Source organism: Spermophilus citellus (assembly GCF_964194105.1).
Source record: "Spermophilus citellus genome assembly, chromosome: 9".
Lineage (NCBI taxonomy): Eukaryota > Metazoa > Chordata > Mammalia > Rodentia > Sciuridae > Spermophilus > Spermophilus citellus.
In genome coordinates, this window is record NC_138191.1 from 132,843,778 (window position 1) to 132,862,463 (window position 18,686).

Genomic DNA, 18,686 nt, shown 5'->3' on the forward strand with positions numbered 1-18,686 from the left:
GTTTTATAGAGGTTGAATCTGAGGTATTGAAGTGGTCTGTTTTCCAATGCTATTACAAAATACCTGAGGCTGGGTAATATGTAAGGACAAGAGGCTCACAGTTTTGGAGGTTGATAGTCCAAAATTCATCCTCTGGTGAGGGCTTTTTGACAATTGGTATCACAGCAGCAGCTCATGTGAGGGACAGAGATCAGACAGTGACAGGAAGCCAAAGTGCAGATAGGCCAGTTTTACTCTACAATAATACCTCTGTGAGAACTAACTAGAATCCCATGAGAACTGTGTCACTATACATAATAACAACAAACTGGGAAACCATTCAAAAACTCAAATGTCAATCAAGAGAGGAATGAATGAGTAAGAAAATGCTATCTATCTATTTAAAGGAATAAGTTATAAAACATTTTACTTGATACAAATAACATGGACAAATTTCACTTTCAGTGAAAAGCACCAGAACACCAAAAAGTACACACTGTAGTTTTCTAGTTGTATGAAGTGTTAGATAATTTAACCTATGAGAGAGGCATATCAGTGGTTCGCTAAGATGAGCTGGGGATGGGAAATTCACGACAGAGAAGAAAGCATCTGGGTCCTGTTGATGGAATCCTCATTTTGTCTTCTGTGCTTTTGATAGGAATCATCTGCTTGGTCTCTTTGGATGGGCATGTTCCTTGTACATATAAATCCAATTTATTTATTTCACAATGATGATGACGACGACGACGGTAATAACAACAAAAGCAATATTCACTGGGTTCTTCTTATGAGCCAAGCCACACGCTGCACTCTCACACAATTCTTAGGACAACCCAGTAAGGCAATACTATTATTATCACCCTACACTCTTGCCTTAAAAAAAATAAAAAGATGAGGAAACTAAAGCCCAGACAGGCAAATTAACTTTCTCAGGATATCTCACAGCTAGAGTAACATGCTTCATTCTAAAAATTCATGTTCTTATCTATTATGATAAAATTACAATGGCATAAACTATCTGCTGGTAGATATTTAAATGCGGACCAGGTGTCTGGAGGCCCTTGATTCATGGCAACTCTTTATACTCGCTAGAATATCATTTGCTCCAGCATTTTCCCTACTTGTCCTCTGGGATCCCATCCCAAGTCCAAGATGAAGTGTCCTAAACTTCTTCAGCTTCCACATAACATCTGTCTGATTTCCCAGTTATGATTCTCAGATGAGGATACTTTGCTCAGTTCTGTCTACTGTGACTATCTGCCTAATATTCCTCTTTCTCTAACCGGAACCCAAACCAATTTATTACTCATGCACTAGGAATGTTTTCATTCTTCATTAACTCTAAACAAGAACCCAAGGCATGTAAGAATACCCTCAGCACAGAAATGCTAAATCAGATTAAGTCACTGAGAAAGAGCAATTACAATGCCTACATAGTAAGACCTTTCCTGCATACCTTCCAAGATTGCACACACTCAAACTAGCATGAATACCTGAATAGAATACTTTAACCATCATCATTAAAATTAAGGGAAGTAGCCAGGCACTGTGGTGCAGTTTTGTAATCTCTGCCTCTCTGGAGGCTGAGGCAGGAGGATCACAAAGTTCAAGGGCAGCCTTAGCAACTTAGTGAGCCTATCTTAAAATAACAAGGGCTGGGGATGTAGCTCAGTGGTAAAGAACCCCTGGGCTCAAATCCTACTACTTCAAGAAATAAATAACAAATAAACAAGTAAATAAAATTAAGAGAAGTACGCTGTGAGCAAGGGTTTATTCAACAAATTTTTCAAATAAGTAAAACAAGGAAGCATATTTTCCAGTTTTGTTTTGTTTGGCACTATTTGTCACTGAGAGTTGAATTTTACTCAAAATGTTGACATCTCCGCATACATTAACATACCAAAAATTGAAGATAATTGCTTTAACTTAACGGGTGTTTCCTTTGAATCTGAAGTGTTTTGCAAGGTAGACTAAAATATGGTCTAGAAAAATGGTTTCATATCCAAATTGTAACTGAGGAAAAATTGATTGTAATAAGGAACTCTATGATGAGACAAATCCTACAGAAACATTTCATTTCGCAGAGTTCTATGATATTCAAAGTTGGAAGTTTGCCCTTAGAGGCTGACATACAAAATTTAATAACTGTACCCTGGAGACAGTTTTGCTGTAATGCCCTATGGATTACAGTATGATAGAAGTACGAGAGAAAAAGAAAAAAAGTTAGGAAGGAGACATGATGGACATGGAAATAAAATTTTAATTCGGAAATACTGCATATTTTCCAGGTCTGTCATTTCCCCAAGACAGTCTCTCTCCCAGATCTGTTACTCCCAAATTTCGGGGAAATCTATAAATCTTAAGATTACTGCTAGTTCACCCACTTATGAAAATAATCGTGCGCACTGCTAATTAGCCCACCAATAAATATATTAAGAGAAATTTTCAGGTTAAGAACATTTTAAGAAATCTATAATTTAGGGGATATTCCAACCTTTATCTATCAGTTAAGATAATGGAGAGACCACCTAAGCCAGAGCATCCTGAGAATGACCAGAGTGTCATAAACCATCTTGAGATCCTGGGACTGATGTCATCTTTACACACCTTCCCATACCCATGCCTCACCAAGTTTCCTTCAAGAGTTGGGAACCTCCAAACGAGTCCCACTTTCCAGATGGCCGGCATTCTTCCTTGAGTTTGTACTCCTTGCTTTCCTAAATCAACCTCTGTTGATTTACTGACAGCGCTGAAGCTCTTCCTCCAGGAACGTCCAGGACCCGTGTCCTGAGTCCAGAGTCCCCCCACTCTGGCAATTCCCCTGGACACCCACTTCTGGGTAATTTTTAAAGGTGCTGCCCAACAGCTAGAGCCCTGCGTCTCAAATTGCCTTCAGGAAAGTGGACCCGGCTTTTTCACAGACTGGACGGAAGGGCAATCTCCTCGGTGGAGGGCCGCCTCCTCCGCCCCCGCCAAGCCCAGGTGCCTGCCCTCGCCTCGCTACTGGAAGGGGAGATTTCCGCCCCAAGGTGAAGGTCAGAGGCAAATTTACCAAGTTTGGGTTCCACAGAAGAAGAAGATAATGGTCAAGGTGTGAACATGATTGCATTCCCCACTGCCCGGACAAGAAGGAGTCCCGGGCTGCCTCTCCCGCGGAGCCCAGGGGCTGAGGGTGGGGGGGGCTTACCACGCTCTCACGGCCATAACGGACCCAGTCTTCCCGGAGAGGATCGCTGCCCGGACGCCACACCGGAGGACACCGCGGCCGCACTCTCATTAGCTCCAGGAAGCCGGAAGTGCGTGCGTCTGGCGGAAGTGCTCTTCCCGTGCGGTCCGCCCGGCCGGGCCCTCAGGTAGGCGGGGCCCCTGGTTCCAAACTCCCGGATCTGTACGTTCGCGGGAGGCCGAAAGGGCACCGGGGTGGGGGAAGGGGTGCTGAGGAGATTGTCCGCTTCTGATTGGGGAGGATCGAGGAGAGTTTCGGGGGCGGCGGGTTCGTGGCCGCCTCCGGGGCACCCGGGGCCTGGTCATCCCGGCCCGCGGGACCTAAACGCCGGAGCTTCAAGTGCCCGCGGGGAGCTGGGGTCGGCGGTGGTCGGATCGTCGGCCTGGCCGGGCTGGTGGGGTGCGACGCGCGCTGCTCCCGCCCAGCCGCAGGAGGCGAGCTCAGCGCCCTCTGCTTGTCTGGGCTTCGGCGTTTGACAGTTTCCCGCGGGGCGTGTCGGGTGCCCCGGCTGCCCCGGCTGCCCCAGTGGGAGCGTCTGGACCGCTTTAGGCCGCGTTCTGCACAACAATAAACCGCTGGTTAACTGTACTTTTCCCTAGCTAGCTCCACCCCCAGGTGGTTTGAACTCTGAACCTATTGTCCTGATGAAGTTTCGATTTCTTCAAGTTGATGACATTGGGAACTTCAAGAATTGGAGGTTTATGCAATTTGAGACCGTCAGAACGGTGAGGTGCTCAGCCTTAACAGCCAGGTGAGCCTGAAGGACGGTACTTGAGAGCCCCTTCTGTAGTGTCAGTAAAAGTGCACCACCTTCATTCAGTACTAGATGGTGCCAGCGGGTTAAATCTTTATGGGATAAATCTCCCATAAAGATGAGGCTTTTCAAGTGCCCCTATTTTCCCGAAATTAGTAAGAACAGCTTGGCCTCATTAAAATACGTTGGGAGCTGGGTGTTGTGGCACATGCCTCTGAGCGACTCGGGAGGCTGGGGCAGGAGGATCACAAGGTTATGGCCAGCCTCGGCAAAGTAGTGAGACCCTCAACAACTTAGCAAGATACTGTTTCAAAAAAAAATTTTTTTTAAGTAAAACAATAAAAAGGTCTGGGAATGTAACTCAGTGGTAAAGCACATCTGAGTTCAACCCCCAATACCAAAAAAATAAGAACTGGGGATACAGCTCGGTGGTAAAGCACCACTGTATTCAAGCCCCAGAATGAATAAACGAATGAATGAATAAATAAATAAGTGAATAAATAAATAAATAAATAAAATTCTAAGGGCTGGGGAGGTGGGTAGTTCAGTCTAGTGTGTTTGCATAGTGTTTGTCAGGCCCTGGGTTCAATCCCCATCTCCACAATAAGTAAATACATCAATAAAAATTGAGCCCTTTTATACTTGACTCAGTCATTAAATGTCTGGTTCTGTATTAGGTGCTGAGAAGGTTAAGAGAGAAATCTGACTCATTTTCTGCTTTCTGGAATTTAGTCAGAAGAGGAAGCTAGACAAATAAACATTGTGCTATAATAAAATCATATTTTATAGCAAAAATAAATGCTAATAGACAGTATAATGTGGAATACAGAGGAAGAAGCAATCATTTCTCATTATTTGCTTACTAATTATTTATCCAGGATTATACTGGAAAGGAAAGATACAATCCCAATGCTCAAATAATCCACAGCCTAATGAGTGGAAGGAAATCCAGAAAGGCGAAGGAAATCCAGTAGGTGACCTTGAAAAATTTATGAGCTAGACTTAATACTTAGAAAAAGGTGGAGATTCGGAAGAGAAGGGTGAAGTAACCATGAATGTAGCTCAATTGTAGGATGTGTGCTTTGCATTCATGAGTCTCTGGCTCCAGTCCCCAGCACATACCACTAAATAAATGGGAAGTGAGACTAGATTGTCATTGATTACATTCTATTTTGAATATGAGATAAAGATCCTCTCCACTAGATATTCACATGCCGAGTTATAGGAACATTTTAAATGCTATAATAAATTAAGGATTTAAGTTTTTTGTTTATTTTGTTTTGGTATTATTGATTGAACTCAGGGTGTTTTGCCACTGAACTGTATAGCCTTAGCCCTATTTATTTATTTATTTATTTTTTGGTACCTGGGATTGAGCCACATCCCCAAACCTTTTCTTAAACTTATTATTTTGAGACAGGGTCTTCTAAGTTGCTTGGGGCCTTACTAAGTCACTTAGGCTGCTCTCTTACTTGCAATCCTCCTACCTCAGGCTCCCACGTTGCTAAGATTACAGGCTTGTGCCAAGTTGCCTGCCAGCCCTTTTAATTTTTTTTTTTTGACTTTCAATTTAAATTTATTTTTTTTTAAATTTCATATTGACACCACAAATAATACCACTTGCCATACTGTAAAAATATAATGAACAAAAGTCATCAATTAAAATAATTTAAAAATGGAAAGGGAACTGAATACAAATAAAAATCAATGTAATTGAGCTATAGAAATAAGCACTTAATGGGGCTGTCGTTGTAGCTCATCGATAGAGTGCTGTTGTTCGATCCTCAGCACCATGTAAAAAATAAGTAAATAAAGGTATTGTGTCAACCACAACTAAAAAATATTAAAAAAAAAAAAAAGAAATAAGCACCTAAAAATAAATTTCTCAATCAGAAAACTGGACCTGTTGTAAGCAATTTCTGAAAATTAGGAGATTACAGAAAGGGAGTAAATTGGAGGATGTATACTACTCAAGCACTTGATAGGTAAAGTCAGCTCTTTTTATTTTGAAACAGGGTCTTTCTAATTTGCTGAGGGTCTCCCTGAATTGCTCAGGCTGGCCTTGAACTCATGATCCTCTTGCCTCAGCACCCCTGTTAATTATAGGCTTGTACCACCATGCCGCATTTTGGATTTAAGTTTTTGATGAGTCCTTACACTTAATATTAAGCAAAATAATTACTTTCCCTGAAAGGAATTAAGTTTAATTTTATAAATGGAAACTTAAATGCTATAGCTATTGGATACAATATCAACACACCAAATTTGATAGCTTTCCTCTACATTATCAACAATCAGATATGGAGTTGGAAGTATAATTCAGTGGTAGAATGCATGCTTAGCATGTGTGAGGCCTTGGGTTGAATCACCAGCAACAACAAAAAGTAATTACAATAAAAAAACTCTTTCTAATGTTACCAAAAAATACAAAATATCTAAGAATAGCCAATGCTCAAAGCCTATTTTAATAAAATAACACCTTTTTTAAAAAACCATGATAATAAAAAAAAGAAACTAGGGGCTGGGACTGGGGCTCAGTGGTAGAGCGCTTGCCTAGCATGTGTGAGGCTATGGGTTTGATCCTCAGCACCACATTTTAAATAATAAATAAAGGTATTGTGTCCATGTATAACTAAAAAGAAAAAAAAAAAAGAAAAACTAGGTAAATGAAGCAATATGTTTCTGGATAGAAAAACTCAAGTTTCCCCCACCCCTCCAAAAAAGAAAAAAAGCAAAGGGCCAGAGGTATAGCTCAGTGATAGAGTTCTTGCTTAACATGTACAAGGTGCTAAGTTCAGTCTCCAGCAACAACAACAAAAAAAGGAACAAACAAAAAAATTCAGGAAACCACAAATTTCAAGAATGCAGGTTTTGGGCTGGGGATGTGGCTCAAGCAGTAGCGCGCTCGCCTGGCACGCGTGTGGCCCAGGTTCGATCCTCAGCACCACATACAAAGATGTTGTGTCCACCGAAAACTAAAAAAATAAATAAATAAATATTTTAAAAAATTCTCTCTCTCTCTCTCTCTCTCTTAAAAAAAAAAAAAAGAATGCAGGTTTTGCCAGGTGCAAGAGGATCAAGAAATTCAAAGCCAGCCTCAGCAACAGTGAGATGCTAAGCAACTCAGTGAGACCATGTCTCTAAATAAAATATAAAATAGGGCTAGGAATATGGCTCAATGGTTGAGTGCCTCTGAGTTCAGTCCCCAGTAGCACCACCCCCCAAAAAAAGAATGCAGTTTTTTTCCATATTCATCTTTTATTTTAATATAATTTGTCAAAATTTCAGTAGGATTCAGAGGTGGGTGGGGGTGCTGGGGATCAAACCCAGGGCATCACAAATGCTGAAGCAGGCACTCTCACTGCACTACAGCCCCATTCCTCAGGTAACATTAATTAATTTTAAATCACAACTGCTCTGCTGCACGACTGTAATCCCAGCTACTGTAGGCTGAAACAGGAGGCTCACTAGTTTAAGGCCAGCCTAGGCAACTTAACAAGACCCTGTCTTAAAATAAGAAAGTAAAAAGGGCTGGAGGGTATAGCTCAATGGGAAAGCAACCCTGGGTTCAATCCCAAGTACCATAAATAAATAAACAAATGGCACTGGTATGTTGAATCTCTTCGAATAACCAAATGTACTGTGATGTGGATTTACTCTTCTAAATAGAGAATAAAATGGCTTCCAGAGGAAAGATGGAGACAAGCAAATTAAAGCAGAATTTAGAAGAGCAGTTGGATAGACTAATGCAGCAATTACAAGATCTGGAAGAATGCAGGTAATAGTATAATTGTATGTTGTTATGTTATAAAATGACCTTTCTCTGCAGTTAGATTACAAGCTCCATGGATGCAGGCCCAAGTGTGATTTTGGTTTCCCCGGTAGTGTTTTTCACAGTGCTTTGTTGTAGCAGTAAACTTAGTGCAGGCCTTGGAGTCATAAAGCCTAGGATGTGGGTGTCTTTCAAGTAATTACTAAGTGCATGTGAACTTGGGCAAAATATTTAACCTCCTTGAAGTGGAAATAGTAACACTTACCTTGTCTTTAGTATTTAAAATAGACCTGCCTGGTGGGTGGTTTCAGCCTTAACTGCTCAAAGGACCAAGACTAGGCTGGGGGCATATCTCTGTGGTAGGGTGGGTGCTTAGCATTCTCAAGACCCTGAATTCAGTCCCCAGTACCAAAAGCAAACTAATAAAAAACAGAAAGCTTGTTTGTTTTTTTTTTTTTTAATATTTATGTTTTAGTTGTAGTTGGACACAATACCTTTATTTTATTTGTTTTTATGAGATGCTAAATATGAAACCAGGGCCTCACCCATTCTAGGAGAGTGCTCTACCTCTGAGCCACAACCCCAGCCCCCTAAAAAACCAGAAAGTTCTTGACAGCCTTACAAGGTTGTTGTTGGTATTACAAATGAAGGGGGGCCACACAATGCTCAGCCCAGAGTAGGTGCTCAATATGTGGAAGTTCAATAAGTAGGAGCTGTTATTACTTGTAGTAAACATTTAATAAGCCATATAGGAAAGAGAAGGCATCACAGCTCAGCACATGACACTGATTTCCGGACACTGGGGCCTCGGGTCTCTTTCTCACTTGACCCACTCCACTCTACTCTCACCTTCACCTTCAATAAATCTGTACTTTGATTTGGGTCATGGCTCCATGGTAGAGTGCTTGCATAGCATGTGTGAGACACTGGGTTCAATTCTTAGTACTACATATAAAAATAAAATAAAGGGGGGCTGGAGTTGTGGCTCAGTGGTAGAGTGCTCACCTAGCATGCACAAGGCACTGGGTTCGATCCTCAGCACCACATAAATGTAAAAGATATTGTGTCCACCTGAAACTTAAAAATAAATATTTGAAAAATAAAATAAAATAAAGGTCCATCGACAACTAAAACAAATTAAAAATAAATCTGTACTTTGCTTGTTTAAGAAAAAAATAATAAATGACTTGCTTGTTGAATTAAAATAATTTCTTACTAAGATGACAAGTACTGCATTGCTATTATTGTGTAGTATACACAAAATGTTTACTACCATTAATGATGATGATAGCAACAGCTACTTGGTAGGTGCTGAGGCACATGCCTGTAATCCCAGCAACCCCACAGGCTGAGGTAGGTGGATCACAAGTTTGAGGTCAATGTCAGCAACTTAGTGAGACCCTGCATGAAATTTTTTTAAAAGTGGCAAGGCTGGGACTGGGACTGGGGCTATATTGAGTGGTAGAGCACCCCTTGGTTTAATTTCCAGTACCACAAAACAAAACTATCTGGTACCTGTTACTATATATGCCAGCACTTTGCTTATCTCATTTAATACCTCATAGCAACCTTATTAGGTAGGTACTATAATTACCCAAAGCATTATAGATAAACTAAGGCTTGGCTTTGTTCAAGTGATACCATTGACTGCCTACAGGGAAGGTGGTGTGTAGTTTGTTACGTGTTTCCTATTTTGGTAAATGAAAAATGTTTAGGGGTTGGGGGTGTAGCTCAGTGGTAGAGTGCATGCTGTTGACCCTGGGTTCTAACTCCAACACCAAAAAGAAAAAGAAAAAAAAAATCATTATCAAAATAATCAGATTGTAAGAAATTACCCTTACAGCTGTCCAGACACATTCATATCAGTAATCATCAGTGTTTTTTAAATTTTTTTGTTTTTTTAGTTGTAGTTGGACACAATACCTTTATTTTATTTTTATGTGGTGCTGAGGATCAAACCCAGCGCTCCGTACACACTAGGTGAGCACTCTACCACCAAGCCACAACCCCAGCCCAATCATTAGCATTTAGATATTTCCCTTCAGCTTTCCTCTAGTATACAAGTACTAAGATTGCTTTTTTCACTTGGAACTTTGTTATTTTTCTGCATTATGATTTTCACTGTACTTCAGAGAAGAACTTGATACAGATGAATATGAAGAAACCAAAAAGGAAACTCTGGAGCAGCTAAGTGAATTCAATGATTCACTGAAGAAGATCATGTCTGGAAATATGACTCTGGTAGATGAACTGAGTGGAATGCAGCTGGTGAGCATTACTTACGCTTGTTTGTTTGTTTTTTCCTGGTAAATAAATATATTTCAGATAGAAAATGTATATTTTTTTGGGTGTAACTTCACGATTTTCTACTTAATGCATAAAACAGCATATCCTTTCAGATCTTCACTTAGCTATGTATCTGGCACCACTGACATGCATAGAAATAGCAAATGAAAACTGATTTTATAATAGTGTTTGATGAACAAAGACCTATTAATAAAAATCTATCAGTTAGGCTGGGCATGGTGGCTCACTCTTGCATGCTTAGTTGGTTAGGAGGCTGAGGCAGGAGGAGCCTAAGTTCAAGGCCAGCCTCAGCAATTTAGGGAGGCCTAAGTAACTTAGCAAGACTCTGTCTCAAAATTTAAAAATGAGTGAGGAATGTGGCTCAGTGGTTAAGTGCCCTTGGGTTCAAGCCCCAGTATACAAAAAAAAATGCCATCACTCAATTATTGCAAATCTGATTCATTGTAATATTTTCCTTGGTTTTTGCCTTCCTGTGTGTTTAGGCTATTCAGGCAGCTATCAGCCAGGCCTTTAAAACTCCAGAGGTCATCAGATTGTTTGCAAAGAAACAACCAGGTCAGCTTCGGACAAGATTAGCAGAGGTAAAGTTTCTTTAAATTGATCCCATCACTATTTTTCTTCCTAGCCTGAGAATTTGCTCATTGTAATAGTCTACAGTTGATTTTAGAGCCATCATTGACAATTTTTTGACAAAATTAGTACCTTGAGCAATTATGGTTGATAATGCAGATTTTTCAAGTTTATAGCAGTTTAAATTCCTCCGACTTCTTACTCCTCCTTTAATGTTTTACCGTTTGCTTCTGGTTTCTAACTTGAAATCCCACTGAGAATTCATTAACAGCATTGCTTCCATGCACATTCAGTGCTGTGCTATCTAAGAATTTCAGGCATCTTTGAAAACCTGATAACATCCAGATGTCTGTTTATGGACTTGGATATAATTAAGGGCTAACAAATTATTTGCAAATATGGGTAATTCTTTAGCAATGATAAAACAGGATTTGGATCAGTTTGGCTGAATTTAAATCCCTGCCTCACATACTAGGGTATGTGACCTATGCCAGATTATTTCATTTAGTGCCTTAGTTTCCCTGTCTGTAATTACAAAGTGAAGATAGTGCCTACCTCTTGTGGTTGTTATGGATTTAATGAAATACTATATGTGACAGCATTTAGAATCCTGACACAATGGCATATATCTATAATCCATGATATTTAGGAGACTGAAGCAAGAGGGTCACTTTAGCTCAGGAATTTGTGGACAGCCTGGACAACATAAGAGATTCTGTTTCAAAAAAAAAACAAAAACATAAGGATTGGGAGTGTAGCTCAGTGGTAGAGTGCTTGCCTAGCATGTGTAAGTCCTTGAATTCTATCCCTAGTACCTAAATAAATACATAAATAAATTTTTCAAAAATAGGACTGGGAACAGCCAGTGGTGTGATACATGCTACAATCCCAGCTACTGGGGAGGCTGAGGCAGGAGGATCTCAAGTTTGAGGCCAGCCTGAGCAATTTAGTGAGACATTATATCAAAAAAAAAAAGGAAAAAAAGGGTGGGTCAGGCAAGTAGTTCAATAGTAGAACTCTTGGTATTACATATGAATAAAATAAAGGTCCATCGACAACTAAAACAAATTAAAAATTTATTTAAGAATTGAAAAATTAGTACTAAGAATTGAACCCAGGGGCTGGGGATGTGGCTCAAGCGGTAGCGCGCTCGCCTGGCATGCGTGCGGCCCGGGTTCGATCCTCAGCACCACATACCAACAAAGATGTTGTGTCCGCCGAGAACTAAAAATAAATATTAAAAATTCTCTTCTCTCTCTCTCTCTCCTCTCTCACTCTCTCTTTAAAAAAAAAAAAAAAAAAAAAAAGAATTGAACCCAGTGTCTCATACATGCTAGGCAAGTGCTCTACCACGGAGCCATGATCCAGATCAAAATACAGATTTATCCTCAGCACTATAAAAATAATATTTAAGTAAAAAAATAAAAGCACTTAGAAAAGTACCAATGTATATGTGGTACATGCTATTAGTGTATTTGGTAGTGAGGTTATGTGTAACATAAGGAATTTCTTAAAGGATAGCTCTTCTCCAAAGGAAGCTGTTGACTTACTGCTAACCTTCAATAGGGTTGATAACTAAGACAGTAGTTATGATTACTATTAAAGCTTATTAAAACTCCTTAAAAGCATTTCATCATGTTTGTCTTGGATTGTTTCTATAGTTCTTTATAATATTAATGAACTAAAGAGTTGTGTTTTTTTTTTTTAAGAAGTAGACCTGAAAAGCTAGATTTTGTGCGCAGAATGTTTTTCACTTATTTGCCTTGCATTCACTCATTATAGATGGATAGAGATCTGATGGTAGGAAAGCTGGAGAGAGACCTGTACACTCAACAGAAAGTAGAGATACTAACAGCTCTCAGAAAACTTGGAGAGAAGGTACCAGTATTTAATTTTATTTATTAGGTATAAAGAGAAATGTTAAGTATTTTTTACAGAAATTCTTGGCCTGCGATCTAGTTTGTGGACCTAAGACATTCTTAACTGTGGTTCTTAGAACCTGCTCCTAACATTTGTACCTACTCCACTGGGCTTTGTTTCATTTTGTTTAGCTGACTACAGATGATGAGGCCTTCTTATCAGCAAATGCAGGGGCCATACTCAGCCAGTTTGAGAAAGTCTCCACTGACCTTGGTGAGTGTTCTTGTTTCCCTTCCTTTCTCAGAGACTGAACCCACATCCTCTTGCATGTTAAGCATACACTCTACCCCTGAGCTACACCCCCGGGCCCTTGTTCTCATATTCCTGAAAACTGGACACATATACTATTCCAGACTGACAGAGAGCAGAGTTGAGATAACATGACCTTTTCTTGAGTTTAGAGTGACACCAGAGTTGTCTTCTTTACAAATCCTTTGTATTGGTTTTATTTCCCAGTGTTTTACTGGGAAATAAACTCTAATTTTTAAAAATAAGATTTTTTTGTTTAGTTTTGTTTAGTTTTGTTTTGCTTTGTTTTTTTGGAGATTAGGTCTTGCTGTGTTACCCAGGCTGGTCTCAAATTCTTGGGTTCAAGCAATCCTCCTGGGCGCTCTGTAGGTGTGCACCCTTACATACAGCTTTGTAGTCTAACGTTTTAAAATAATCATGAGCTAGATGTAATTAAAAGTATGCTAAAATGTTACATATTCTGTTTCATATCTAGAAGCTTGTAAGGGTTTATAGCCAACAATCCATTCTTTGTGGCTGGATTGTTTATGCAGAGAAGGAAATAGGAATGGCAGTATAGGGGTTAATGAATTGATAATGAAAGCTAATTCTATTTTTTCTTTCAATATCTGTGTGATAATTTTTTGCTCTTTATCTGAAATTGTAAATGCATTTGAAATAATCTTTTTATTATGTGTCTTTGTCTTTAGGCTCTGGAGACAAAGTTCTTGCCCTAGCAAGTTTTGAGGTTGAAAAAGCAAAAAAATGACAGTGTGGAAGCTTCTGACATTGATCACATTCTTACTGTAAATAGTGTTTTTTCTTTGATGATTTTGAGTCATTGCAAAAAAAGAGAGTCTCAAAATGCATTAATATCCCAAGAACTGGTGACATGAAAACATACTATGGCTTCTGTTTATACTCTTCATCATTCTACTTTGTATAGGGCTCCCTGCTTGAGTGACCCTGGACTTATTGGGACCCACTGAACTTTATTCATTATGATTTGTCTGTTTAAGACAGAATAGAAAATGAACTTCTTATTTTTTTTAAGGGTCCTTATTTTTAAGTGCTTATAGTGAGTGAGAAGATATGAGCTAATGATTCTTTTCTGTTCATAACTTATCTTTAGAATGAACATTGCAACATCACTAGACTTCATATATATTCATAGAATTCAGAATCTAAGTGATCTTAGAAATCCATTTTCATTTTACAAACTAGGAAATTGAAACAGTAAGAGCCAAGTGATTTGCTGAAAGTCACATTAGAGACTGGGGATAAGACTTAAGTGTCCTGACTCCCAGTTTATCACCCATGAGTTTTATTTCTTTATTCTGTACTGTTTTTTAATTAAAAAATAATTGACTTGTGTTGATGCAAGTCAGTGTCTATGAAAACTCTATGTCCCAACCCAAAGTTAGCTGGGCATTAAGGATCCAGATCCTCAGCCTTGCAGTTCCCCAGCCTGAGAGCTCAGCTCAGTATGAATGGGGCCCATTGTATCCCTGAATTTCAAACTCGGAACAATGGGAGCCCTGTTGAGAGGCTCCTGAAGTAACTTAACCTCCTGTGCTGTGTCACTAGGGAAGCAATAGGAAATGGCAGCTATAAACCCTCCCTGTGTATAACCTCTTGCCAAACTCAGAGGGTGGCAACAGTAAGCTACTATCAACTCTTCAGTTTTTGGAGAGACACAAAATAAGTTAGGAGGAAAAGCAAGCTTCTCTCCTGGGTGTCTGAGTCTAGGCAGTAGCAAATATATAGCTGTGTCCCTGTGCATGTACGTTAGCTTTGGCCATTTTATATGTTTTCATATGTTTCTCAGTAGTGTTTCTTTGCACTTTATACAAATTAAAAGCATTTTTAACACTTCTTGTATACTGTAAACTCTACTAGGTGCTTTGCCAACTGAACATATTAAAGGACCTCAGCTACATTGATGCCTTATTTGGAACTTTTAATGATTTTTGTTGTTTTTGAGACAGGGTCTCTGTAATCTTGAACTCCTGTGCTTCAGTGATCCTGCATCAGCCCTCCTGAGTAGCTGGAACTACAGGCGTGTATCACCATGCCTGGCTAATGTGTTATTTTTTTATATATATACTAGTTTATGACCATCAAAAATTAAATGAAATTGTGACAAATTAAGAAAAATTTCTGGCTATTCATCTAGAACTTTTTGATTATCATTTCTTTTTTCTGTGCTTTTTAAATGGAGGTGAAATTTGTATAACATAAAAGTCACCTTTTTTTTTTTTTTTTTTTTTGTACTGAGGATTGAACCCAGGGGCACTTATCACTGAGTAACATCCCGAGCTCTTTTTATTTTTTTATTTTGAGATGACAGGGTCTTGCTAAATTGCTTGCCTCACCAAGTTGCTGAAGCTGTCTTTGAACTTGTGATTCTCCTGCCTCAGCCTCCTGAGTTGCTGGGATTACAGGCATGTGCCACAACTCCATCATTTAATAATGTCCAGTTCAGTGGCAATTGGCATGTTTGCAGTCTTGTACGGCCACCACCATTCTCTAGTTTGGAAGCATTTTTATCACCCCCAAAGGAGACCTTCAACCTAGCAAGCAGATATCCTCCAACCCATCTCCTCCCGGCCCTGCAGCAACCATTAGCCTGCTCTCTACTCTAGGGTTTTATCTCAAACTGCGTATTCCATGTAAATAGAATCATATAAGTGACCTTTTGGTGTGTCTGGCTTCTTTTACTTAGTGTATTTTCAAGGTTAATCCACATGGAGCGTGTATTTTATTTCTTTTTGTGGCTGAATGCCACATTTTGTTTATTTATGTATCTATGAATACCTGGTTGGGTTGTTTTCACTTTTTTAGCTGTTGTGAATAGTTTTGCTATGAACATCTGTGTACAGTTATTTGTTTGAATACCTGTTTTCAGTTCCTTTGGGTATAGACCTAGGAATGGAATTACTATGTTTGATTGTTTTTTAAGTGGTAGCAAGATTCTTCCCTGTACCTTCCCCCTAATAAACTAGGAAAATAAGGAATATTTTGCATTTGAAAGAAACTCACTAGAACCTGGGGTCCTTAATCTTAGTTCCCCTTAAACCTTTATTACCAACATCAGTGAAATAGTTTGTCATTAATCACATTAGTGAATTCAATTTAAAATCATCTTCCTTTACAGGAGGCCAGGTTTTCAATGCTAGCAAGACACTGACACAATCATGGCTGTATAACCTTCTGTTGGTTACTTCATTTTTTGAGTCTCACTTTCTTTTCTGATCAATGGGATAAGATCTACCTCATAGGATTACTGTGCATTCCCCTCTCTTAATAAGAAAAAAGGAAGTTCTGGAGTTAATCTACCATTTAAAAGCTCTTCCAAGAGGGGCTGGGGATATAGCTCAGTTGGTAGAGTGCTTGCCTTGCATGTACAAGGCCCTGGGTTTGATCCCCAGCACCAAAAATATAAAAATTAAAAAAAAATAAAAGCTCTTCCAAGAGCCATATGACAGATTTTGTTTCACAATTTTGATATTCAAAATATCAAATATTAAGTTGAAAATCTGTATTTGCAATTATTAAATGACTTGTAAACTATGTTTCCTATTCACATTTTGCTACTTTTTAGATCTCTTTGGAAGTTGTAGTATCACTAAGGCAGCTAATTTTTCAACATTCTTTGGTTGGGCTAATATTTTGGCAAAAATTCCTGTATTTCTCAAAGAACTACAGCTGAAGCAGAAATAAGTTCCAATGAGCAAGCCACCAACCAAATGAGTGTTTTATTTTATCCTCTTGAGTGGTGAATAGATATTCTAGGTGGATGGTTTTTCAGGAAGAAACTGAGGGATGAAGGAGTTGTTCCCAGGAAAGAGTTGGAGTTGGGACAAATGGATTGTTAGACCTTCTGTTGAAGACATTCAGCCAAAGAAAGGTCATCCTTAGCAAAAGAAAAGACTGCAGCTCTACCATTGAAATGGCATCTCACTACAGTGAAGGATGGATAACTTGAATTTATTACAGAACAAATAAATCCAGATTGTTTCGCCTAGAACCTTTCAACTACTTTTCTGTCCATGTTTTTTTTTTTTTTTTTTCCCTTACTCTGTTCATTCCTAAAACCAAAGAGTGCTTTGCCTTTCGGAATGTTTTCCAACATTAGTATGTAAATTAAAACTGTCAGCATTCCCACAGACCCCAGTGAACAAGCTGCAAGATGTAATTTTCCATTCTATCTGGCCCTGGAAGTAAAAATATTTTAGAAAATGCAGAAACTAGTATTTAATATTTCATCAAGTCACAAAAAGCAAGTTAAAAATATGTCTCTTATAGATAACCCCCTAGAATGTGGCCTTTTGAAGTTTTCCTCCCTTCTCACACAGCAAAGTGGAAAGACCATTGCAGCCAGGGCCTTGAACACAAGGGGTCAGCAACATTTTCAGAGTTCACGATGGAAAGCCCATGCTGTTCCAAAGAAATGCAGCAAAGTAGAGGTTTGAAGCTATCTATTGGAAGTGTTCTAATGCTTCATTGTTTGGTTTGCCTCTGAGAAAAGAACTACTTACAGTCTCATTATTTGACTAGAACTAAAAATGACCAGGGCTGGGGAATGTGGCTTAAGTGGTATGGCACTTGCCTAGCATGTACGAGGCCCTGGGTTCAGTCCACAGCATAGGAGGAAAAAAAAAGGAAAAAAAAATACTCTAAAAGAGGCATGAAGTGCTATCTTTTTTTTTTTTTTTTTTTTGAGTGAATATAATACTGAAAAACCAGATTACATTACTTCTAAGATTGTGTCAACCACGGATCTTCTGCCCCATAACCATAGCACTTTCATAAAAAACCTGATGAAGCTGTGCTACAATCATAATTTCACCTTTTGCTACCTTTTAGATCTCTTTGGAAGTTGTAGTATCACTAAGGCAGCTAAGTTTTAATGATTTAAGTGCACACATTAATTTTTTGGGTGGTGGGGGGGACTGGGGATTGAACTCAGGGGCATTCAACTACTGAGCCACTTCCCCTCTTTTTTTTTTTAAAGATATTATTATTATTATTATTATTATTATTATTTTATTTTTTAATTTTCGGCGGACACAACATCTTTGTATGTGGTGCTGAGGATCGAACCTGGGCTGCACACATGCCAGGCGAGCGCACTACCGTGAGCCACATCCCCAGCCCCACTTCCCCTCTTTTGTATTTTATTTAAGACAGGGTCTCACTGAGTTGCTTAGCACCTCACCATTGCTGAGGCTGGCTTTGAACTCACCATCCTCCTGTCTCAGCCTCCCGAGCTGCTGGGAGGTGTGCACCACTGAGCCCTGCTATAAGCACACATTATCTTAATTGTCTATTTACTCTAAAATGTGTAAGGGAATAGGCAGCAAAATCACAAGTTCAAGGCCACCCTGGGAAAGACCCTGTCTCAAAAAATAAAGAGGATTGTAACCCAGTGGTAGAGTACCCCTGGATTAAATTCCCAGCACCATGAATGAATGAATAAATAAAATCCCCAACATCATCAATAAATACTGAGGCATTTACCTTCAATGAGAACTGAAGAGGAAATATAGGTAGAAGTAAATGTTTGGCCCAGATTCGATTGTGATTGTTATAGCTATGGTTGGGCCTTGATATTAGAAATTGTGGTGCTTTTCTGTTTCATGTTTTAAAAAAAAAATGGGCTGTGGTGGTATACACCTGTTATCCCAGCAACTTGGGAGGCTCTGGCAGGAAGATCATAAGTTATAGGCCAGCCTCAGCAATTTGGGAGGCTGAGGCAGGAGGATTGCTAGTTGGAGGCCAACCTAAGCAATTTAGTGAGGCCCTGTCTCAAAAAGGTCAGGGGCTACGTTGTGGCTCAGTGGAAAGAGTGCTCGCCTAGCATGCACAAGGCACTGGGTTCAATCCTTAGCACCACATAAATGTAAAATGAAGATATTGTGTCCAGG

General features: G+C 39.3%; 2 protein-coding genes across 7 annotated transcripts in view; one reads left to right on the forward strand and one right to left on the reverse strand.

Annotated features, from left to right (window-relative positions):
* The window catches only part of NMNAT1 (nicotinamide nucleotide adenylyltransferase 1), a 30,007-nt gene extending 26,702 nt beyond the window's left edge, over window positions 1-3,305 (reverse strand). The window contains exon 1 of one of the 3 annotated variants that reach the window (XM_081308719.1): window positions 3,167-3,305. The gene's annotated coding sequence lies outside the window, so the exon portion shown is untranslated. Of the gene's footprint in view, window positions 1-2,607; window positions 3,001-3,031 lie in introns of those variants that run through there. The other 2 variants (XM_081308720.1, XM_081308721.1) reach the window with 2 other exon arrangements.
* On the forward strand, window positions 3,193-16,826 carry LZIC (leucine zipper and CTNNBIP1 domain containing). 4 transcript variants are annotated; one of them, XM_081308723.1, is made up of 8 exons: window positions 3,193-3,332; window positions 3,805-3,956; window positions 7,629-7,737; window positions 9,864-9,999; window positions 10,521-10,619; window positions 12,391-12,486; window positions 12,660-12,741; window positions 13,467-16,826. In XM_081308723.1, exons 3-8 carry the CDS (start codon window positions 7,637-7,639, stop codon window positions 13,523-13,525), a joined length of 573 nt encoding a protein of 190 aa, XP_081164849.1. In that variant the 5' UTR covers window positions 3,193-3,332; window positions 3,805-3,956; window positions 7,629-7,636; the 3' UTR covers window positions 13,526-16,826. The 4 variants fall into 4 exon arrangements, with proteins under 4 accessions (XP_081164849.1, XP_081164850.1, XP_081164851.1 ...); XM_081308724.1 differs by having other exon boundaries at window positions 3,266-3,332; window positions 3,809-3,956; XM_081308725.1 differs by lacking the exon at window positions 3,193-3,332 and having other exon boundaries at window positions 3,340-3,956; window positions 13,467-13,562; window positions 14,745-16,826.
* Window positions 16,827-18,686: the final 1,860 nt, after the last annotated feature.

Excerpts from the sequence above, each read along its gene's own strand:
- LZIC (XM_081308723.1), top strand. The coding sequence starts at position 7,637 with ATGGCTTCCAGAGGAAAGATGGAGACAAGCAAATTAAAGCAGAATTTA. Across the intron at positions 7,738-9,863 it reads CAAGATCTGGAAGAATGCAG|AGAAGAACTTGATACAGATG; the intron begins GTAATAGTATAA and ends ACTGTACTTCAG. Across the intron at positions 10,000-10,520 it reads AACTGAGTGGAATGCAGCTG|GCTATTCAGGCAGCTATCAG; the intron begins GTGAGCATTACT and ends CTGTGTGTTTAG.